Source organism: Candoia aspera, chromosome 5 (assembly GCF_035149785.1).
Source record: "Candoia aspera isolate rCanAsp1 chromosome 5, rCanAsp1.hap2, whole genome shotgun sequence".
NCBI classification, from domain to species: domain Eukaryota; kingdom Metazoa; phylum Chordata; class Lepidosauria; order Squamata; family Boidae; genus Candoia; species Candoia aspera.
The window spans coordinates 113126388-113151300 of record NC_086157.1 but is presented as its reverse complement, the minus strand read 5'-3'; the positions used below and the strand labels follow the sequence as shown (position 1 = coordinate 113151300).

At 41.7% G+C, this 24913-nt stretch overlaps 1 protein-coding gene across 2 annotated transcripts in view; it reads left to right on the top strand.

Moving 5' to 3' along the window:
• Positions 1-24913, top strand: part of UVRAG (UV radiation resistance associated) — an 85334-nt gene that overhangs the window by 24090 nt on the left and 36331 nt on the right. For both annotated transcript variants that reach the window (XM_063305978.1, XM_063305979.1), the window contains 4 exons: positions 1161-1322; positions 1913-1987; positions 3990-4075; positions 24127-24232. In XM_063305978.1, coding sequence (XP_063162048.1) covers positions 1161-1322; positions 1913-1987; positions 3990-4075; positions 24127-24232 — 429 coding nt within the window. The remainder of the gene's footprint in view (positions 1-1160; positions 1323-1912; positions 1988-3989; positions 4076-24126; positions 24233-24913) is intronic.

Below are 24913 nucleotides of genomic sequence, written 5' to 3'. Positions count from 1 at the left end.
CGCTGGGAATTACAGAGGTTGAACTGGGAATCCTTGTTAGATTTCCATGGCTGTAATTGGGATGCTGCTGCTCAGAAGGCCCTGCTCTTTGAGACTGCATTTGAGCCAAACCAGCCTGAAGGATTACGAGGAGGCCCTCCCCAGCAGTTCTGAGGGAACAGATGGAATAGCAATGGGATGTGTACTAAGTACTTGGCTCCTAAAACATTTAGGGCTTTCTACACTAATATCAGCATACAGTGTGGGTAATAATTTGTTTTCTGTCTTTTGTATTGTGGCTTTAACATTTGTGTTAGCCACCTTAAGTGCTTGTTTGAGCTGAAGGGCAAGGGGTACATTGAACAAATAAAAAACAATCACCTTATATTGAAAGTTCACAGGTAGCCAGTATTGCTTTTTCATGTAGTGTCATGTAACAATTGGGCAGCTGTGGTCTGAGTCACCTGGCAGCTTCCAAACCATCTTCAAGAATAGTTCCATACTGAGTGCATTGCAGTAATCCAGTTGTGAGGTTAATTAGGAAATGGATCACAGAAGCTAGTCGATGTTGGTTCATAGCTGATGCATCACTTGCTGGTGAGGCTGTCTGTGTCTCTAATGGCAGTCTGTAATTAAGAAGAGCTCCCAAACTATACATCTGTCCCTTTGGAGAAAGTGTTTCCAATACAGGCAATCTTCCTAATTCCCAGGTCTGAAAGACATACATTAGGGCTCTGCAGCCCTTTGGATTCAGATGAAGAGGCATTAACTACTTCCTGGACTTAACCAACAGACTCTCCCTGCCGGATCCTAATGGCTATCATGGACAAGGGCCTATAGCACAAGTCATTGGCCCAGTTCCCAGTAGTAACTTCTCTTATTCCTTGTCCCATGCCAAACAGAACTAATCCCACCAACTTTGACCAGCTGACACCCCCATAAATGCAACAGGTTCTGCAGTAACCTTGTCTAACTCAGAGCAAATCAGATGGCTTGACTTTCAAAGTTCTTTGGAAATCTGTTACAGTATGCTGCTGAGCATTTGGCTGAGTCTGCATCAAGACTAACTTTGAGCGGCCCACCCACCATCTCTGGAAGCCTTTTTGGACACACATTAATACTTGTGTGGGGAAATAATCTGGAATATTTACAGTTCATTCTCTCTCCTTTCACACTGACAGAATCCAACATGGCGAAGCCTTGACTTTGGTCTAATGCCTGATCGCCTTGATACGTCTGTATCCTGTTTTGTGGTGAGGATATGGGGTGGCAAGAATGATACCTATCAGCTACTGATTGAGTGGAAGGTCAATCTAGATGGACTCAAATATTTAGGCCAGCAGGTAAAACAAAAGTGTATTGTTTCTACTTGGATTGGATAGTTAAAGATATTTTCAGCAAATATCTGTTTATGGAACAGCTAAGAATTGTTGCAAGATACTGTATAAAGTTAGCAAGTGCTGGACCGAATTGTGATAGGATAATAGAAATTAATCACTAATTTTGGAAGTTGACTATCTGCAGATAGCAGTACATTCAATTTGCTTGTTAATTGTCTAGCCAAATTAGAGTTCCAGATGGTTAGCTTTGTGTTTACTGCAGTAGACTATGAATAGTGAAGGCTTATCAAATTTATTGTGACACTAGGTTTTGTGGGATGACCTAGGCCCCTGAAAGCTAAGGTTATAATTATGTGTTAGTGTTTAAGATATCTTATAGTGTTCGTTGTGGCCCAGAAAGTGACTCTACTCATGGGATCAAGTTTCAGCTTCTTCCTTTCCCCTCTATAGGGTCAGTGGTGAACTTGAATAACAGAAGGATGCCACAAAACAAAATTATCCCTACAAAGAATGCTACTCTGAGTGCTAAAAGAACTAAAACAATGGCTTTAAAATAAGCTGACTGAATCTATGACACTGGTTTTAATTAACAGATACATGCTCGTAGCCCGAATGAAATCATTTTTGGGCTGAATGATGGTTATTATGGAGCCTTGTATGAACAGAAGGTAAGCATATACCCACTGGGTGTTCTTATATCCAGTGGAATATTTATAGTTGGCTACCTAGAGTCAAGCTGCAGAACGGGGAAGAATGGAATGGGCTGCTTAAAACTTAACTGGGGAAGATGACTGCCATTATCGTTAAAAAGTGCAGTCCATGGGATTTGATACCAACACCTTGTGATGTTCCTGTTTTCTTTGGAATGTAGTCCAAAAGAAAAATGGCATAAAGTTCTGAACATTCTTAGATATTCTAACAATTTCCAGTGATGAGGCTACAATAAATTTGTGAATTATTACTGCATACGCTTTAACAGTCTACTGTCTACTATTCCCAAATAGGGAATAGTATAGGAGACCAGAAGGAGACGAAAGAAACAAAATGTAGATAGTGATGATTACTTCATTGAAGGTGACTTTTTTTCAGAATGGTTGTTGGTTGTGACAGATACTCCTTCATTAACATGTCAAGTATAGTAAGTCTTTTTGACTCTTTTAATTCACAGAATTAAATCTCTTGATGAATTAAATTTGGCTTTTTCACGGTAGAGATGGTCTTTGTAATTCCTTTGTTGAAGAGTACCTCCTTTGGGTCAGTCTAACTCTCTTGGGTAGCCATTTCCGATGTCAGCTCTGTGCACAGGGACTGGTCAGTGGACATAACTACAGGCGAATGGGGGTGTGGTCACCTCTGGGTGACATTATCAGGTCCTAAAATGGTATTTCCAAAATATTTATTTATTTGGGAAATGTATCTGGTTGCCCAGTTTGAACAGTTGTGACTCTGGGCAGTGTACAATCAACAAACAACAAAATAAACAGCAGCAAGTCAGTACAGTTAAAAACAGCAACAGAAATTACTTGGCATTTGGGAAGCCAAATTTACCGTACAACCCTCCAGGTGAGAACTTCCACCAACTTGGTTGCAGTGCCAAGGAAAAAGTCCAATTTCCAGTGCCTTTCTTAAGGGGTCAACTGTCCCACCCGGTCTTGCAGAGAGGGTGTGCTGCGGACCCCGTCTGCAAGGGAATTCCGCCTGGCGGGGTCCAGGAGGCGGGCCTTCTCTACAGCAGCTCCCGCCCTCTGGAACACCCTTCCCCCGGAAGTGCGGTTAGCCCCCTCCCTCCTGGACTTCAGAAAACAGCTGGTTTTGCCACCTTACCTGGAGTGAGAAGAGGAAGAGCCATTCTTGGGGCTAGTTGGTTCCCTTTCCGGCCTATGAGCTGAACTAGATCTGTTACTTGGATTTGATTATATATTTTTTACATATTTATTGATTAATGGTATTATTTATGATTTTTACTGAATTTTAAACTGTTTTTATTGTGAACCGCCCAGGGTCCCTCCTTGTGGGGGAGATGGTGATAAAAATGTGACAAATAAATAAATCAATATTTGGGAAGGATGCGGGCCATTCCAGAGGAGAGATATCGCAATGGAAAAGCGTACTTCCTGCAGGTGACATTGGTTCAAGGAAGGGACCCAAAGCATGCTCATCCTGTTAGAGCATGTGGAGCAGGCAAATACTACTGGGGACCTGCTGTGCTGTACTGCAGATATCACAGTCCTGTGCCATGGAGGCTTTGCAGATGATAACCAGCACTTAACTACCCGTGCTGCTGCCTTCTGGACAAATGGAGATAAAGGATTCTTCATTACGTTACATCTGTAAGTTGATTAAGAGTTGTAATGTAATGAAGAACCCTTTACCTCCATTTTATCCAGAGGAAAGAGCTAAAAACTTTTGAATGCTCATAACACATGGGCTTGCAGAATATCTGTTTTATAGAAACCAGGTTAACTCTCTAGTGCAACGTAATGAATAAGAAAGAGATAGCTTGGAGATAAAGAGAGAAGGTTGGTAGGCGCAAATGTCACGTGGGAGGGGTGTGCTATAAATGCTGTGTGTCTGCACAACACGTGAGTAGGTTTTTAGCTAGGAAAATAGGATCTGATTTCAGTACTGTCAAAACGAAAATGTTAATATAGTGCCTTGCTTGTCTTTAAGGGCCTCTCAGGAATCCAGAAGAACAACCTCCTGCAGGTGGATCAAAATTGTGTGCGTAACTCATACGATGTCTTCTCTTTGCTAAGGTAACTTCTAGCTCCCAACCAAGGAGCAGCTTAGCTGAACATAGCATACTTTCCAAGAAGGTTTTCCAGCACTGTGTGAACCCTTAGTGATTGTCCTAAATTCCTTATATAACGCTTTGGAAGTCCAACCTTAAGGTCTCCTGAGGATGCCCTTGTTTGTTTTGCTTGCTAAAACATATGGGGATTTTTTTAAAATCACAGATCCTATTTAGTGTGAAAGTTTGTTTGTTTTGCCATCAGTGGAAGGAGGTGAAACGTCACTGCTCTGAATAGGAACAGGCTTGTGGGTGGTTCTGAGTACAAGACTGGCTGGTTTGTAATGGTTGCCTAACATTACAGCTGAACGCTGTAGTCAGATATGACTTGCTTCTTCTGGGATTAAATTCTGGGGAACAGGAGTACACTGTTGGCCGTCAGCGCCATTACGGGCCTAAATGGTCACGAAATTGATGGCCTAGATTACCTTTCCCCAACCTGGTGCCTCTAGATGACTGGATTTCAGTTCCCATTGTCTTCTCCCTTGCTGGCTGAGCTAAGAGAGTAACAGTGCACTGCATCAGTAGTGCACAAGGCTTGGGGATGCTGAACTAGCATAGCTTCCTATGAGGATCAAGCTGATTTGCTCCTTATGGGCAGTGGTTGCTGTTGGACACGGGGATAACTTTGCTGGCAGCTGAAGTGGACTTTATAGTAGGTCTGTGCAAGGGGCTTTTCATTCCTCTTTGTCAAGGCTGCATGGTGACATTTTTTGGGTCACCCTAAAACAGTGTTTCTCAACCTCGGCCATTTTAAGATGTGTGGACTTCAACTCCCAGAATTCCCCAGCCAGCAAGATTTGCAGAAGCTGCTTCTGACTGTTGCATATGCATGACAGCAAAGCAAAGCAAAGCGCTGTGATTGTGTCTTTTCATGCTTAGAAGCAAGGGTGGTGGTGGTGGTGTTAACATTGCCTTCCAAAGCAGCTTTTCTCCAACCTTTGTTATGGTGAAGCACCCTCTGAAACAACCAGGGCTTAATTGCTTTTTGAAAAGTTAAGAGGATTAGAACCCGTCTGCGATCCAGGTGGTTTCTGTTCCAGAGGAGTGGGCAGTGGCTGAAAAGACACGATCTTGAGGTCCTGCAGATGGCATTCTGTAAGGGTTAGGACCCAGAGGGCAGGCAGAGACCCCCGGGAGAATATAGCTCTGTAGATATCCATGGGGAGTAGCACTACAGTTCTTGTGTGTATAAGAGCACAGGCTGAACTAAAGGGTCCAGCTGAGCTGTTGAAAATACTTAGGGGTTTCAAGGTTCTTGCTGAGCTGTTTGCCTACCTTGTAAATGTCTTTAATACTTGTTAAAACTTTCCAAAAACTTTACTTGAGTTTGCTTGGAATTTGGTAAGTTAAATTCCTCTGTAGTAGGCAGACCAGCAGATGTCACTATTGCCTTGCAAGAGGAACAGTTTTATTCCTTTAATGAAAAGTTGTTAGGGTGGAGCTGAACAGGCCTTAACTGTCTGAATCATAAACTTCTATAGTTTTCTAAAAATATTTGAAGCTAAATTCTTAAATTCTGAAAATACCTGAGGTTTATGTTGTAATCAAAAGCAGGTAGAACATTTTGCAGGTAATTTGCACTGGAGGTTGAGATCTGAAAAGGCTGCTTATTTCTTGATAGAGCTAATCAATCAAAGAATGTAACAATCACTAAAATAATAGATGTTTGAACCAGTCCGAAGGTCCACCTAATGTGGCTGGCTTCCTGTTAGATTCTTCCAGGAAGACTGAAGGCAGTTGCTTCCCATCCAGTGAGGTTTTTGCTTACCCGTCACTCACTTACCCAGTGAGTGTAGAGGTTCTATTTTCTTGCCATGATTGACAGCCGCTGATCAAACTTTCTTCCCCAAATCTCTTTAACGTCTATTAAAATGTGGAATTGTCCCATGTTAACCATAGGTTTGGTGAAGCTACTACAGTTTTAACTATATGGCTTAGTTCACTCATGATGTTCTAGATCAGCCAAAATCAAGCTACATTATGAACCCAGATAACTATAGTTAATTCATTATATGTAGTTAAACAAACCATGGTTTAATGGGATACGCAAGCCCAGTCTGGAGGTGTTTTGGTGTTTTATGATAAAGGTCATTGTGAGCTGAAATTGGGAGAAAAATATAGTATTGGATCTGTACTGGTTTCTTGTAGAAAAAAAATTAAAAGGTGAAATAATTTGTATTTTAGTAATCAGGACAGGCAGTTGTCTATTCAGTGGAAACCTTCAGCTGGCCAGGGCAGAAGTTGGGCTAAAGGCCAGTGAGAATTGAGGAAAGGTTGGAATTTGGGCCTTGGTAATGTTTGAAAATATGCCCATCTTTTTCCAAGGACCAGTTTCTCTCTTCTCCATCATCCTGTTTCTAGTCAACTTGCAGCCTTTCTCCAAAGAAAATACATTAAATACATGCCAGCATTTCTCAAAAACCATGATAACCATGACAGATGGTTTTGTTGGGAATTCAAAATTCTTCAAGAGCCTCAATGATAAGAGCAGCCCTGCCTGAATTTAGTAATAAGCTTTGTATTTACTCAGAGAGAGAGAGAGCGCAAAGACACCAAGCTCTTTCCTTCATTTTCTACTTAATAAGTCCTGACAGTGCAACTTTCTATTAAGTTGAGAAAGGGTGATCACCCCTCTTGCACAGGATTACATGAGGAATGTTAACAGCTGGCAAGTGAGGGTAGAATTCTATCCTGGAGACAAAGACCTACATGAACTGTGTGCTTATCTGGGGAGAAGCGGCATAAAAAGAGGGAAGATGGTTTGGTTCTCAATTGGGTCTTAATAAGAACAATATTTTCAGGTAATACCTGAAATATTGAACTCTGACATTTAAAGCTAAAGTAATTTTTATCTCTTCAATTTTTGAACATGCCTTTTAAATTCTGTTTCTCCTGTTACTTTGAATGCTTAGAATTTATCACTTTGCATTACATAAATAAACCTTCAGTTGGATTTTCAGGGCTGGTTCATTCATGATTCTCAGATTTGGAAAACAGCCATTCACTCCAGCCTTCCAAAACACCATTTTCTCTAGCTGCCTGCATTCAATCCTTGCCCCCATTGGTCTCCACCACTTTCCCCTTTCTCCTTCTCTTTCCTTCATCACCACCCATTGTGAAAATCAAGTTCCGTCATAACATCAAGTTCTCATACTCGGTTCCAATTCTGATGAGGTTGCTTGCTTGTTGGATGGACCTGGCTTTCTTCAATTATAGCAAGAAGTGGAAGCCTTTCTGGTGGTTGTCTTTCATCTTTAGATGCTCCATTGGGTCTAGATGGTCCTAACTTTAATCTCTAATATTTACAAGAAGGCTGAAAAAAAATTGTGTCTAAAATCCTAGAGAATTGCTGCCAGTTAATGTCAGCAAAACCAGAGGAGGTGGTTTGGTGGTCTGCTCTGGCTTAGGAATATCTTGAATTCCTAAGTCTTTTGCTTTCTTCTAAATGCAGACAGCTGCTTTGAGGCTATCCCTTAAGTGTTGGCATGAAGAATGGCATTAATTAATTAGCATAACTATATTAAGCATAACCATTTCATGTGTATAATAAATAGATCAGTACAAATGGTTCTGTTGGTGTGAGTTAAAATGCATTAGGTTCCCAGCACAGCTTTGTGTTTGTGTGTCTGTCTGTGTGTGTGCCTTCAAGTTAGTGTTGACTCCTGACTGCATGAGCAGTTTTGTTTTCAACGTTCTGCGAAGTGGTTTGCCCTTGTGTTCTTCTTCCTGGGGCTGAGAGGGAAGGACTGGCCCAAAGTCACCCAGCTGGCTTCATCCCCTCCGGCAGGTCTGGAACTCACAGTCTCCTGGTTTCTAGCCTGGCCCTTAACCGCTGTATCAACTACTACAGTCTCTTCCCAGCATACTTTAGCCATCGTATAAAAAACCACCTTGGATTGACATAACATGCTAAGCTAAAACTAAGGAAATCACATTATGGTTTAGTGCAGCGTGTGAACCAAATCATTATTTTGTAATGATACCAGGGAAACTTTTAAGACAGGTGAACACACACACACACTCACACACACACACACACACATTTTTAATTTATATTCTGCCTTTTATTCAAGATGGTATATGTGACACACAGTCCTATATTCAGTCCTTATACAACTGGGTTTTTCCGCTTTCATAAAGTTCATTAGTTTAAAAGGTGAGGTGAGGAATTTGCTTTGAGGCTATCCCTTAAGTGTTGGCATGAAGAATAGTATTAATTAGCATAACGATACTAAGCATAACCATTTCATGTGCATAATAAATACGCATGAGAAGTCTGACGGAGATGGATGGGTGCAAACAAACTGGCTACTTCTTTCTGGGATGGGATGAAATCCCTGTTAGGCATACAGTTATTCAGGAATTAGACACATTAGGTTCATGGAGAGTTATTTCATAGAATCATAAAGCTGGAAGGGACTCTTGAGGCCATCAAGTCCAATCTTCTGCTCGTCGCAGGAATCCACATTAAAATATCTCAGACAGTTTTCTAGTCTCTGCTTAAACACATCTAATGAAGTTGAATCTGCTACTTCTCTGGATAATTGGTTCCACCATTCAACTGTTCTTATTGTTAGAACATTGTTTCCTAACACTCAGTCTGAATCTGTCTTCCTGTAAATCTGTTCTTCTATGAGAATGGAAGAGAACAGATCTGATCTTCTGTGATAGCCCTTGAAGTACTTGAAGAGAGCAGTCATATTCCTCCTCAGTTGTTCTTTCCCAAGGCTTAACACACCAAGTTCCTCCAGTCCCTCTTCATGGAGCTTAGTTTCGAGTCCCTGATAATGTTTGTTGTCCTGGTCAGAATTAGTTCCAATCCCTTTGAATCTTTGCAGTGCTGAGAACTGGAGATATAGACTGTCAAAAGCAGGATAAAGTAGAATGATTACTTCCTGTGATCTGAAATTACACTTCACTTGATGCAGTCAAATTGCATTTGCTGCCTTCGTAGCAACATCATTTCAGCTCATATAAACAGATCAACTAATATTCAGAGGTCTTCTTTCCAAGTACTATTATCAAATCAGTAATCCCCTTATACCTGTAAATTTAATTTTGGTTCTCTAAGAACTTGGCACTTGTCTCCATTAAAGCCACCTAGAGTCATTTTGATAGATGTAACAATAATAAATATGTAAATCAATTCATAAGAATTTTCTTATACTACTATTAGCCCATTTCCCCACTGTATCAAGATTTCTCTCATCATGTATTAGTGTCTACATAATGTCATTGACAAGTGGATTAACGCTACTCCGGGCTGCTGCTAATATATGTTCTAGTTGTGATGTTGGAAGATGGAAGGATCTGGTGAGTGTGTAATAGTTGTGTCATTTTGTAGGGACTTTCTGAATTTTGTCACTGGACTTTGTTTTGCTTGGACTTGCTTATAAACAAGGCCCAAAGTCAGCCAGCAGTTTTGTAAGAGCATTGTTACTCGGAGTACCTACAGCTCACCTTTGAAATGAATTTATCTGCAAATTGATCTTGCATGATTGGTAGAAGTGACTGCTCAGGAACAGAATTTGATTGCATTTCAGTTGTGCTAATACTGGAGATTTTTTTTTTTTTTTTAAGAAATCCCCAAAGGAAAATATATTCTACTGAATCAAATATCCTTCCTTTTGTTTTGCTGAAGATGTATCACTGTTGTTTGGCTTCTGGAAATGGGTGCTGGCCAATTCTGGGCTGGATCTTGCTATACATAACTTGGAATTTCTGAAGTTTCATCCTCAACATTTTTCTTTCTTGGGAGCATAATTCATATAGGGGTCTCAAGTGCTTGGAATAATTAGTGCTTGTCCGGTTTCACCTCCTGAGCTGTATCAGCACCTGGCTCATATCGGCAAGTTGGGAAACTGTCACCGGGACAGGCCATCTCTAACTCCCTCATCTTTTTGTTCCTTGATTCGTGGTCCTTGGCTCCTAAATGTTCATGCATCAGCAATTTCTCACTATGTATAACCAATGGGTGAGGATGAATTTGCACGTAAAGCTAGTATTTTATATGATTTCAGTTCAGAAGTTCAATTTTCTAAATAACGTAATACGTATTACTACCTCAGTTCCCAAAATGCCTTGCTATGTGTATGACACCATCCCGTTCTCGGTTTAAAACAAGGTTAATTTGTATTCAGCAAAAGTTATAAATTAAATTTATAAAGGAAGGTAAGTTGATATACTTGCATGATGATTAGAAGGTGCTGTTTTGTGTACAGAACGGATGTTGCCAACAGAAGCCTTCCTGGCAAATGTAGGCTCTTAGTTATAGCATGTGCATACACGCATTATATTGGCCAGCTTTTTGAGGCTGTGGCTGTCCATTTCACTTCTGTGGTAAACAAAGATTATGGTTCAGTTCCTGTAGACTTCTCCCATTGACCTCTGCAGCTCAAAACAACTGTTGGTTTATTTGAGGTCTGTCTTGTACCTTGGCTGCTACTTCTACTTGCATTAGCCAAAGAAACTTGCTTAAAACAGCCTCTGCACTATATTAAGATTATTTCTCTGGTTAGGGCGGATTCTGTGGACAGCTGGCATAATAAGCTTTAAATAACCCAGCAGTGTCTGCTGTCAAAACTTAGGAACCTATAGTTGTGCTTATATTTGGATTTTAGTTAACCATAAGTTAGGGTCAATGCAGCATGTGAACATGGTGACGGTCATGTTTCCTCAAGAGAAACTGGGGTCTACTGTTATGCTTGTTACTATGTCTAAGTCTGGGAACCTTGATCCAGTTCTGATCGTAGTGGGAAGAAGTGATTCCAGAGTTAGGGTGTTTAAAATCTTGGAGACTAAGAATTGTGAGCTAGTTTTTGCTGCGGGTTAAACCGCTGAGCTGCTGATCGGAAGGTCGGCGGTTCGAAACCGCGCGGCGGGGTGAGCTCCCGTTGCTAGTCCCAGCTCCTGCTCACCTAGCAGTTCAAAAACATGCAAATGTGAGTAGATCAATAGGTACCGCTTCGGCGGGAAGGTAATGGCATTCCGTGTCGTCATGCTGGCCACATGACCCGGAAGTGTCTACAGACAACGCCGGCTCCAAGGCTTAGAAACGGAGATGAGCACTGCCCCCTAGAGTCGGACACAACTGGACTTTACGTCAAGGGAAACCTTTACCTTTACTTTACCTTTATGATCATCAGTCAAAGCAATGGAAGGGTTGCTTAATAATCTCTAATTATTGGTCAGATAATACCAAGTGAAAAAGCTTTGCATTCTGCTCTCTGTTGGTAAGAGAAGGTAACTGGCTTTTCTGACTAATTGCAGGTTATTATTAGCCTAAATGTTGGGGCATAAACTTGTTATGGCTCCAATTAAACTGTAATAAAAAATGGAGATAATTAGTCTTTTTTTTAGGAGCGGATAACAATGAGGCTTGTGCATTTTGGCAGTAAGAAGTAATGTATAGTTAATGTGTGAATCAGTTGAATTAACCAAGCAAACTGTAGCTGCAGAAATAAAATTTCTAGAATGTGGAACCTTCAATAACTTCAGGAAGAGAAGATGTGTTATGAAGTTGCCTATCAATTAGCAGAGTGATGTTCATCAGATGTTGTCCTACCAGCAAGCAAATTGCTTCTTGGTCTGATGAGGCCTGTATTAACTTTGCAGTTTCTTGATAATGAGTGGTTAGCTTTTTTCCTTTCTCTCCTTTCTTCCACTCTCCTTCCCTTTCCTTCCTCCCCTCTTTTCATTCTTTTTTTTGTGGGTGGGGGTGGGGGAGAGGTGCTTGTGTAAACTTTCTGTAATACTTGGCCAAAAGCGCATTCTTTTATGGGTAAATCTTGGGATTTAAAACTAAGAAATCGATCTTGGATTAAATGTAGTTACAGGTAATAAGTCAATCCATTGTGATCAATGTTTTGACCTAATATATGTATGTCTGGGGGCTATCTCTTATAGTACATTCCAATTCTGAACAAAAATATTTATTCTTTGTAAGACCTGAATTGATGTGCCCCACTTGTTCCTATGCAGTTACTATCAACTTCTTTAGTTTTTGAAAGCTTAATTTTGGAAATCTCTTTGGCACTTAGCCAATATATGTGAACTTCTTGGACTCCTTTGTGCAAAATTAAAGCAATTCATGCCAACCCATCATACACTAATCCATGCAATTAGTATTAAATCTTGCAGTGATAACTTTCATAAGTTGAATTGGGTCACAGTTGGGCCCTTTTCCAAGGCATTACTGTTCATCACGAGAATTATGTTTTGTCAGGAAATGGCAGAATCTGACTGTGATTTCTGATGTATGGTTAATAGTAGAACCATTTCAGCATAAGCAGAATTGATTGTGTAGCAAAATTGGGTGCAATTATTCTGTGGAGTATCTGGAATAGCTTTGAAAGGTTGCTTATTTAGATTGTAATCATCTAGGGCTGAAGTGTCTTTTGCAGAATATGTGGCCTGTATTATTCATCAATCTATTGCTTGTGTTATTTTTAACATGGAGTGCATTAGTGTCTCTGTGCTTATTTTTTAAGATGGAATAAGTAAGGCAAGACCTCATAGATGGCCTTCGGAGAGAAGGCAGTGCGTGGTAGAAGTTTAGATACGACGAAACAGGAACCAAGGCAGTTTAAAGTTTGAGGCAGAGATGTACTGAATGTGGCTTTATGCGATTATGTCACTTGTGACCTTTAGCTGTATTGATAGGCAAGGTTTGACCTGCATCTTCCCTTCTGTTAGCATGTGGGGTCAGTATTCTGTGTGTCTGTGTGAATCCGCTCTTCAAACTAAGCTAACAACTGAAAACCAAGACAACAGGGCACCTTTTCCCATTTTTATTATTCTCTTGGTGATACATTCACACATCATAATATATTTAATACCACTGAAGGACCCTTCAGTCACCCACGAGGTTCAACGTATTCCTTCCTTTGGGAAGAGAATTTCCATTTTTAAAACATTTCCTGGGTCTTCCTGGATCCTTGCTATTTACTGAGGCTGAGTCAATGAGAAAGAGTACCGTTAAGGTAAAGAAAAAAATCGTGATTATCAAAGAATATGAATATTAAAGTTACGCACAGTGGGAAGGGTTATCCCATGGATGATTTTTTTTCCTCTTGAGATTGAATCTCAGAGTGGCTTGAATCAAGTCTGTTTCCCCTCCAGTTGCAGATGCGAATATCATGCCCTCTTTGAATCTCCAAATGGATCGAGGGTTGCTTCAAGCAGGTCTCCTAGGAAGGGTGTGGGGGAAGATCTGTTTTTCTGCCTTTCTTATGGGCTTCTTTAACACCGTTCCTTAGCCACTGCTCAAGCGGTGTTTAATCCTGAGAGCTTCTTTTCAACTGCCTGGACGTGAAGGCAGGCTGCAAAAAGGGTGAGCAAAGGGCGCCAGCGTTTATAGTCTTCAGTACTTGCTGTAGCTCAGGAGCAAGGCGCATGAAGTCTCCTCTCGCAGCAGCTGCAGCTGCAGAGTGGTCTTGGGCATGCCACTATTCTCGCAAGGTTGCTGCACGGTTAGAAGGAGACTGCTCCCTTCTTACACTCTTTGGACGTTTTATTTTTAAATACTGGGCATTTTATTTTTACGATTCCTGCTAGAAGCGCGCTGGCAAATCACACAGAACTTGGCCAAACAAGATACTGCAGATACTGCTGGAAGTTGGGTAAATACTCTATGTACAAACCTTAAGTGGCCAGATAATCCTCAGTCATCCACCACAGAAGCCACAGAGGTTTTTGATGTGAATAGCCTGCGCTTTCTCTGGTTTTACGAGATTTCTTTTTGTTTGCAAAGCCTGAGATAAAGAACAGTTTCTGGAAAAAGTATGGCACAAGTTAAAACTCAAATGTAGTGAAATGACTCCTTCCGTCTGGTTTGTTTTTTCTGTTTAATTGAACGAAGGTGTTTTAAAAAAAAACAAACCTTGGAAATATCTGAAAAAAATTATTCCAATCAAATGCAAAACCAATGAATGTGGGTAAGTGTAATAGATTTTAGCCATGGATGTGTGAGGAAAACAACAGTTAATGTAGCTCTCCCATGCGGTAACTATAGTCAGACCAACCTGCCCTCTGCCCTTGTAATACAATGCTTTATAGAGGAAATGTTAGGAAATCTTTTTGGCAAACATGTTGTGTTTTTCCTTGTAATTCAGTCTGTTCTGTACAAGCTAATGGTTCTGTACTAGAATGAATCAAGATTATATCCTTACGTTTAATTCTCCTTTTCCATAAAAAAACCTGTGGTGTGTGTGTGTGTTTCTTTAGAAAGACAATTTCCTGTTTCGGAGTTAACTTTTTGACTAGTATGTAAGCTATTTATTTTCAGACATGTCCAGGAATTAAATAATCCACAGGATCTTTGAATTCCAGCAGCTTGGAGTAGTTAAATATACTTATAATCAAGAATCCTTAGGTTGCCCTGAATGAGTAGCCCTTGTCCTGAACAGGCCCTTGGCCCCTATTCTATCTTCTTGCTATCCTAGACTATTATTGGATGCCAGAATGCTGCCAGGGCATTTTTTTAATGGACTAGTTTTCTGCAAAGGTACTCATTCTGGCATGAAAACTGAGCTCTGCATTTTCCTTGGCTTAATTTTGTGTCAATGAACAGACTGACTATATCAAACAGTCCTTATTGCACTTCTGTACAGTGTAAAGATATCCAATTATAGGTTTAGGTTGCATGGGATAATCCTTCTGATGCTACCAGATCAGGAATTTCCTAAGTTGCAGGTGAAATTGCTGTGTTGGTGCTGGCAGCAGAGCTGCACATGAAGTGCTGGCCAAGTTTAGTATTTATAGATAAGCGGAGAATCATGTTGCCATGATCGAGAGCTTAGTATTAGGATTGCTAAGTCTAGAAACGCAATTGGGGATACATAGGGAGTTGTAAAGCAAAGATCTTATGGAAAGCAAAGATCTTTCAGGCTGGCTGTATCATGCTGCAGAAACAGAACGTAAATAATTTAGAGGGTTTCTGCAGAAGTATATCTACAGTCGCTAATATATTTATGTAACATCCTAAAAATGCTGCTGTGTTTTTCTCCTCTTCACTTGCAGTTCTCAGTAGCCATTATGAAGAATGTTGACAGCTTCAGGATAGGTCTAGATAGTGCATGGGGTGGAGGCTGAAATTCCTGCATTCACTCACTCTTAATCTGTCCCCGGACTTCCCTTTTTTGCTCCAAATCGGTACCAATTTCCTTTTTTTCTTTCTTTCTGTACCATGTGTCTCAAAATGTATGCATAAATTGCTTTGAAACCTGAATGTCTTAAGAGCCCCCTGTAAGAAGCCACACGTGATGGTTTGATATCTCAGTTGCTTGTTCAACTGCATATCTTCGACATAATGGCAAGAGGAAGGAGAAGAAAGCCAGCAATACTTAGAATCCATGGATACTGGTCAGTGGCTGGAAGACTCCATAGGCAAGTGGGCCATATTTCTGGGTCCATGTGGAGCTGTGGCTCACATTTTTTTTTTCAGGCAGTAGCCCCTCTTATTGCAAAAATCGCACTGCTTCAGAGGTCAGCTCATACTTGGCATTTAAAAAAATTGCGGCGGGGAACAGCAGGAAGACGGAGGCAGTTCTTTTAATCTTGTGTGCAGTGTCCCTCTTGCAGTGATAAGCAATCATTACGTTTGTGTTTATCCCATTCCTTACATTAAAAGGCAGCATTCTAAAAAATGGAAGTTCTCATATTTTCCGTAACGCGGGTTTAGACAAACAAGACTTTACTTCTGCTGCTAGGGTTGCTAAGGTCTTCAGGCCTTAAAATTCATACTTCTTTTGGTATATTTTCTTAAGTGATTGGATTATTCTGACAAAAAGAAATGCTAATGGAAATATTATGTCTGTTAATGTAGTGCTGGAATGTCTGTTGTACAACTGATAGGTACAAGGGTTTCACGGTAAGCGCACTGAAAAAGATTAGTCTCTGGTTTTTATTTCAGTCGCTATACTCTTGTATGCCACGATCAGATACACTTCTGGAAGAAGTCACACCTAGGGTTTTATAGACTGCAGATAGGAGAACACTTAACCCTGTGGGGAAGAGTAAATTTTGGGCTTCGACCTGTGAGATTCAGGTTTAAATTTTAGCTGTCCTGTGAATGCAAGGTTACTTGGAACAAATACTGATCCGCGTCAGTTCCTTATACATAAAATGGCAGTGATATTGACCTGCCTCCCAGGTTGCTAAAGATAAATGCAATTAGGGTTCAGAAGCACACGGCAAGGTTTAAAACCCTACTATGTGTGATAAATAAGTGGCTACCTCCATGAACCAGGCAAAAGAGCAACGTTGCATAGGAAAGCCAGAAGTGCCTGTGGGTCAGCTGCCAGATGTTTTCTGGAAAAAGCCTTACCAACTTCAAATATGTCATTCAGGGCTGTAGCTCTAAATCTGTTAAAAATATTACATCCCTGGATGATGACGACGACAAATTAAATCCTTAAAGGACTAAATGTGTTCATGAAATGGTGGGAAAATGTATATCTTCTGTGGCCTTCATTAATCACAATCTGCAGATTTACAACACCTCCTTTGCTTTAATTGCAGAACATCACATCTTTGTGAAATGCAGCTTACGGAATTTGTTACTGCTCTAGGATGATGGACCCCAAATCTGCACCCCACGGGTCTTACCTCTCGGGGACCTCTGTCAGAAGAGAGAGCCGCAGTGCATCAAATGAGTTAGGGGGGTAACTCTCCGCAGCATCCTGGCACACACTTTTTTTGAAGTGAATTGTTTAATAGCCATTGTTGCTACCTCTGCCAACAGCAGAAGGTAGCAGTCAGCATCGGTCCTGAGAACAGCGGGTTTCCTGCTTGCTTTATCGACCGCAGAATAACCCTTATTGCTGTTTGTACAGAATTGTATAATCTGTGGAGTCCTTGTTGCTCTCTGAGCTTGGTTGTTTGCTTGCAGATGTTTCATTTATTACCCATTTATTTCGTAACATTCATTATGCAACATCAGTGCTGGTGATGGTGGGGTTTGCTCCCTGTTTATATACAGCAGCTCGCCCTGCCAGTGTTGGTGGGGGTGTGGCTTTCTCCTTGGCAGGCACCGACCTACCAAGTGCCTACCAAGATCAAAAAGCGCCTGACCACTCAACCCACTACAGCACAACCAGCACCAGCTATGAGGAGGATAACACTGCCATCTGTCAGAAACGTCTTGGAAACAACCAACAGACTGTTACATCCACACGGCATCACCGGAGCACACAAGCCAACTAAATTAGCCCTCCGGAACATCTTAAGTAAACCAAAAGGCCCAGGAGCCCAGGAAGGAAAAAGAGGAGTCATCTGCAACATGCGGTGTAAGGAGACTCTGCAGGACAGACAGGCAGAAGGCTAGCAGAGCCCATCCATGGACACCAAGTGGCAGTCAGAAGACACGATGAAAACTCCTTCATCTCACAACACACGGACAGACACAACCACAGTTTCAGCTGGGAGACATAAAACACATTTACACACTATTCAAAAGAGAATAAAAACTAAGAAGGAAACAAAGACCAAAACACATCCTTGCCAGCAGCCAACACCCAGATAAGCCAGGATTAACACCAGACAAGCAGAAAACAGTACCCTAATCGAGGAACCACCCAGGAGAAAGCCACACCCCCACCAGCACTGGCAGGGCAAGCTGCTGGATATAAGCAGGGAGCAAAGCCCACCCTCCCTCGGACTGATCATGTCCCCTAGTTGGGTCATGAAATGTCTGCAAGCCAACAGCCGAGCTCAGAGAGCACCAAGGACTCCCCAGCTCAACCCTGAGTTACAGATACTCTCTTCTATTGGAATCGTACAATTTGTCAGCAGGGGAGGAGAAAACGGGGGACTATTGTGAATATGAGATGAGTGCAGAAAAATTGAAGTAGGTTCAGGAGAACAGAGAGACCAGGCAAAAATGCACGTGAGCAGATATTAAGGAAGAGCTGGGGGGCAAAATAAGGGGAAAGAAAATAGCAAACAGACCCTCCTTGTAAGCCTAACCAATGGGTTCTAAAAGCGCTGTAAACTAGACCAGACTAAGCTGCAGAACCACTTCCAATTAAAACCTTGACTCCTGGTCAAGGCCCCAGCGTACCGTCACAGTCCTCACATCTCGTTTTCTTTGTGAACCTTGACTTTATAAACCGATACAGCAAACCAGGTGCTAGCCAGGCCTTGCCAGTACAAATTTCCAAATGCGATCACTTGCTAGGCTGGTCCCTGTTTCAGCCCAAGCGGAGCCCTTTGATGTCCGCTGGTTCCAACAGGAGGCCGTCCTCCAGGTCCGTAATGCGTCGGCCCTGAGCTGGCAAGTGACACGGACATCCCAGCGCCCAAAGTGTCATTTGCTCTTCCTGTTGCTCGTCCTCAAAGCCTTGGAGCACCACCCCATTACACTCAGTGTTGGTTGTTTATAATTCTTTAATTTACGTCAGCTTTCTCCATTCTAAAGCTGAGCTAAAGAATCATAAATAATACCATCCATTTAAAAAGGAGTAGTGAGCTTGGAGTGCGTTACCAGCGCACTGTGCAACGGCAGCCCACCCAAACCTTCACTGAACCGTTTTCTCTGTGCTATAGCAGAAGAGACTTCCTTTGTCCTTCCTGCCCACTTACCACGCTTCTGAGGTCAAGAGACGCAGCACGTGGCTTCTGGAATAGTACGCTGCTGGGAGTGAATTCGGTATTTCGTGTTGTGTTTTATTCTGTTCTGACTTTCGGCAGGTCCACGGGAGGAATAGTTCTGGTAAAGCGAAGTAAGCAAGTTCATTCTTCCCAGGGAAAAAAATCCGTCCCACTTCTGAAAATGCATGACTCTTTTTCTGACAGGAAAAAGAAAACTCTGGTAAGCCCACAGCAAGTAGGGCTCTACTGTTGGCAGTGCAGCACTATCTGGAACGATTGGGCCACCACACGACCCCATGCGATCATTCCAGGGGATGCTGGAGAGGAGAATCAACCTCTGAGCAGAGTGTTACCTGTTCTGCGGATGTGGGCATTTGAGCCAAAACCCCTAGCCATCCTATCTCTTTTGTTTTTTAAAAAAAGTAATTGTTATTCCCTGCTTTGGACATGAACTTGTTAGAGTGCCGTTCCAAGAGAAAATAAAATAGATCCAATTTCTATCGATAGCAGATTCCAGTTCTGAAATGGGCTAAAGTGTCTGGGTAGCTTTATGTGGGAGAAGGAGGAACAACTGGAATAGAAATATATTAAAATACATACGTAAGGCGATTTTGACCCTGAGCCTAGATTGGTTGTGGTTTTGAAAATTAAATCAATTAGTTTGCATTGGGCCTGCAGTCAGACTGGTAAGAGTTGAAGGTGGTGTGTTAGAGATGGATGAACCAACCTCTGAGAACTTGGCAGTTATGAATTGATTGCATTTTCTAAACCTTATTTTCCTGAGTTATTTGAGATCAGCTGGAGGGCAACTGGAATATTGGCAGAATTAGGGCTGTTCTGGAGTGTGTACATGTTTTGTGAAAGCACATTTGTTTCTTTTCCTTGAATTAAAACCCTGAGAATTGGCAGGTTCCGGATGTCACAGGCCCTGTAAACTAGTGGTGTTAAGCATTTAAATATGGCCACAAACCATTTTGTATATTGGAGCTCTCTTTCTTGACAGGATTGCTTACACATCAGCATCCGGTCCGGTGGCTGTTTTCTGTATGCATCTTTTAGAGAGAAATTGAAGGCAGTTTTTAAAAAAAAATTTGTTTTTTTGTTTAAAAAGCTCACAATTAGGAGATTTCATCTTGTTCAGTCACTCCCGACCCTTTGTGACTTCATGGACCAGCCCACGCCAGAGCTTCCTGTCGGTCGTCACCACCCCCAGCTCCCCCAGGGACAAGTCCGTCACCTCTAGAATATCATCCATCCACCTTGCCCTTGGTCGGCCCCTCTTCCTTCTGCCCTCCACTCTCCCCAGCATCAGCATCTTCTCCAGGGTGTCCTGTCTTCTCATTATGTGTCCAAAGTATTTCAGTTTGGCCTTTAATATCGTTCCCTCAAGTGAGCAGTCTGGCTTTATTTCCTGGAGGATGGACTGGTTTGACCTTCTTGCAGTCCAAGGCACTCTCAGGATTCTCCTCCAACACCACAGTTCCAAAGCATCGATCTTCCTTCTCTCAGCCTTCCTTATGGTCCAGCTCTCGCAGCCATATGTTACTACAGGGAACACCATTGCTTTAACTATGCGGACCTTTGTTGTCAGTGTGAGGTCTCTGCTCTTAACTATTTTATCGAGATTTGTCATTGCTCTTCTCCCGAGGATTAAGCGTCTTCTGATTTCCTGACTGCAGTCAGCATCTGCAGTAATCTTTGCACTTAGAAATACAAAGTCTTTCACTGCCTCTACATTTTCTCCCTCTATTTGCCAGTTATCAATCAAGCTGGTTGCCATAATCTTGGTTTTTTTGAGGTTTAGTTGCAAGCCAGCTTTTGCACTTTCTTCTTTCACCTTCATCATAAGGCTCCTCAGTTCCTCTTCGCTTTCAGCCATCAAAGTGGTATCATCTGCATATCTGAGATTGTTAATGTTTCTTCCAGCGATTTTAACTCCAGCCTTGGGTTCCTCAAGCCCAGCATGTCGCATGATGTGTTCTGCGTACAAGTTGAATAGGTAGGGTGAGAGTATACAGCCCTGCCATACTCCTTTCCCAATCTTAAACCAGTCCGTTGTTCCGTGGTCTGTTCTTACTGCTGCTGCTTGGTCGTTATACAGATTCTTCAGAAGGCATACAAGATGACTTGGTGTCCCCATACCACTAAGAACTTGCCACAATTTGTTATGGTCCACACAGTCAAAGCCTTTAGAATAGTCAATAAAACAAATAGATGTTTTTCTGAAACTCCCTGGCTTTTTCCATTATCCAGCGGATATTGGCAATTTGGTCTCTAGTTCCTCTGCCTTTTCTAAACCCAGCTTGTACATCTGGCAATTCTCGCTCCATGAATTGCTGAAGTCTACCTTGCAGGATCTTGAGCATTACCTTACTGGCATGTGAAATGAGTGCCACTGTTCGATAGTTTGAACATTCTTTAGTGTTCCCCTTTTTTGGTATGGGGATATAAGTTGATTTTTTCCAATCTGATGGCCATTCCTGTGTTTTCCAAATTTGCTGGCATATAGCATGCATTACCTTGACAGCATCATCTCGCAAGATTTTGAACAGTTCAGCTGGGATGCCGTCGTCTCCTGCTGCCTTGTTATTAGCAATGCTTCTTAAGGCCCACTCAACCTCACTCTTCAGGATGTCTGGCTCTAGCTCACTGACCACACCGTCAAAGCTATCCCCGATATTGTTATCCTTCCTATACAGGTCTTCTGTATATTCTTGCCACCTTTTCTTGATCTCTTCTTCTTCTATTAGGTCCTTGCCATCTTTGTTTTTGATCATACCCATTTTGGCCTGGAATTTACCTCCGATGTTTCTAATTTTCTGGAAGAGGTCTCTTGTCCTTCCTATTCTATTGTCTTCTTCCACTTCTGTGCATAGCTTGTTTAAAAATAATTCCTTATCTCTTCTGGCTAACCTCTGGAATTTTGCATTTAATTGGGCATATCTCCCCCTATCACTGTTGCCTTTTGCTTTCCTTCTTTCTTGGGCTACTTCTAGTGTCTCAGCAGACAGCCATTTTGCCTTCTTGGTTTTCTCTTTCTTTGGGATGTATTTTGTTGCTGCCTCCTGAACAATGCTGCCAACTTCTGTCCAGAGTTCTTCCGGGACCCTATCTACTAAGTCCAGTCCCTTAAATCTATTCTTCACCTCCAGTGCATATTCCTTAGGAATATTAGTGAGCTCATATCTAGCTGATCTGTGGGTCTTCCCTAATCTCCTTAGTCTGATCCTAAATTGTGCAAGAAGAAGTTCGTGATCGGAACTACAGTCAGCTCCAGGTCTTGTTTTTACTGACTGTATAGATGTCCGCCACCTTTGGCCGCAAAGGATGTAGTCAATCTGGTTTCGGTGTTGTCCATCTGGTGAAGTCCATGTATAAAGCCGTCTCTTAGGTTGTTGGAAGAGAGTGTTTGTTACGCAGAGTGAGTTCCCTTGGCAAAATTCTACCAGCCTATGTCCTGCTTCGTTTTGTCCTCCCAGGCCATGCTTACCTGTAATTCCAGGTGTCATTTGACTGCCCACCTTAGCATTCCAGTCTCCCGTGATGAAAATAACATCTCTTTTAGGCGTGTTGTCCAGTAGGTGCTGCAGATCCTCATAGAACTGCTCTACTTCAGCTTCTTCAGCATCTGTGGTTGGGGCGTATATTTGGATCACTGTGATGTTAGATGGCTTGCCCTGAATTCGAATTGAGATCATTCTGTCGTTTTAAATCCTCTCTCTGTGATTGTCTCACCTGGGAAGGATTTCCTTTAGGTACTGGGTAATGGAAGGATAATTTTCTTTTTCTATTTTAAATGTACAACTTTTTTTTAATTTAGATGAAATGAACCAAGGTTTTCCCAAGTGGAGTTGCTTTGCTTGCACCTCAGAACTGGCTATAGAGAAGAACTTTTGTTTAGTTGAACTTGTTTCATGTGGAAATTTAGGAATAGCAAGCTTTTGTTATATGTGCAGAATAATGTTGAAGTAAACATGATTGTGGATCATTTGGAGCAAATGGGAGAAGCTGCAAAGCATGCTTAGAAATAAGATGTCTGAGGCAATATGTTTAACTATTTAGGCTTCATTGCTTGCAGATGGTCACCTTTTACCCTTGCATTAAATGGAATTGTCTCCGTAATATACAGGCTGAATGATTTATGATACATCAGTTTGAGTTGTTTATGTCTCTGAGACTGTTGTTTTTCAGTAATGTGGACTCTCTTTATGTAAGAACTGCATTTTTAAAACTCTGTACGTTTAAAATTTGTGGCAAGCGGGTTTTGGTTTCTGTACGTTTAAAATTTGTGGCAAGTGGGTTTTGGTTTCTTGAGTCATCCCGTTGGTCATAACATGATAGAGAAGATGCTTCTTCAGTGGACAGTATGATCTGGCTTTAATCCTCCTGATGCTTGAAAAGCACTAATGCAGACAGCGGTGAGGTCATGCAGGGTTAATGCAGTAGGCAAGATTCGATACAGTGTAGTAACAAAGGAGTACTGGCAGAGAAGGTTGCATCAGAGACATTCTTAATCTTGTAAGTTTTGGATTTTATTGATTGATTGATTGATTGATTCTGTGAAAGAACAGTACAGGTAGTCCTCGCTTAATGACTATTTGTTTAGTGATGGTTCGGACTTACGATGGTGCTGAAAAAGCTGACTTGTGACCGATCCTCACACTTAAGGCCATCACAGCGTCCCCGCAGTCACGTAATCATGATTCGTGTACTTGGCAACTGGTTCATATTTATGACTGTCGCAGTGTCCCGTGGTCACGTGATTGCCATTATCGATCTTCCCAGATGGTTTCTGGCAAGCAAAATCAATGGGGAACCACGTGATTTGCTTAACAACCACGTGGTCCGCTTAACACCGGTGATCTGCTTAATTACCACTGCAAAAAAGGTTGTAAAATTGGGTCAGATTTGCTTAATGACCGCTTCGCTTAATAACCAAAATTCTGGTCTCAATTGTGGTCATTAAGCGAGAACTACCTGTAGTAGACAGTAAGATTTTTTTTTAAATCTCAAACTTGAGGGCTTGATTCATGTAGTTTATATTATTGGCAGTGGCTGCAGGTGAACCAAAGGAAGGCTTAAAAATGCAGTCAATAATTTATTCTATGGAATGATTTGCCACAAAAGATCACTGTAATAATAATCAGTGAGTGTCTTTAAACAAATGAAAGCGGAGAATTTTTTTTAGGGGCTGGAAGATGGGATTGCTCGGGATGAATCCCTTATCCCCCCCCCCTTCCTGATAGGAAGGGTGGTAGTGTTTACTGGCTATGTTCAGAGTACTCTTGGGGTAACCATATGACTCGTAGCTCAGTGCTTTAGCTGCCCAGCTTCAGCAGTCCTTAGTAGAGGTTTGCTTCAGATAACGCGTAGTGCTGCAGTTTCCTGACAAATGTTGACTTGTACATGTGTGTTTCTTTGCAGGCTCCACCGGGCGCAATGTGCAATTAAGCAGACTCAGGTAACTGTTCAGAAAATAGGAAGGGAGATTGAAGAGAAACTGAGGTTTACATCTACAAGCAACGAGCTGGTATGTTGTTTTTATTTTTTTAGTGGTTGGTTGGGGGGTTCTGTCTTGGGCAAGTGTCGTAAAATGTTACAGGATGAATACAAATTTGTGTCAATTAACTTCTTGAGCACAGTGGGCCTTTCGGTAGAGAAAAGTGGATAGCTGCTAAGGGGGCGAGGGGCTGAAGCCTTAACGCAAGCCCTACCCTGCCTGTGGTTGAGTCTCCGCTTCTTCCCAAGTCGGGCAGAAGCATGCGGGTTGGCTCTGGAGCCACAGGCCATCAGAATAGCTTTTAAAATGTTGGTAATACTTGAGGAGGCAGAGTCGGAGGTGATTTAAGTTTCCTGATTTGAACACCGAGAAATATAAAAACCGTACAAACAAATTCAGGACTTGTTTATGTGAACATGACGAGTGATGTATGCTGTTGAAAGTGAAGCCTCTGGGATAGGTTTTTGGCTCTTTCCCTTTCTAACTGATGGAGAGAATTTTCGGAAGAAACGTAATACAGAATTTACTCTATTTTTCTCAACTTCTGTAATGACCAGCTTCACAGGTAAGGGGAGTCTTTTGGTGTCTATATGTAGTAATCGAACTTATAAGCATTTCTCAAGCCTTCTCCTTCGTGCATGTAACATAAGCTCTTTTTTATTATTAAATGGAAATATTTAACTGGAAAGTCCAACAGCTTAATATATTGGA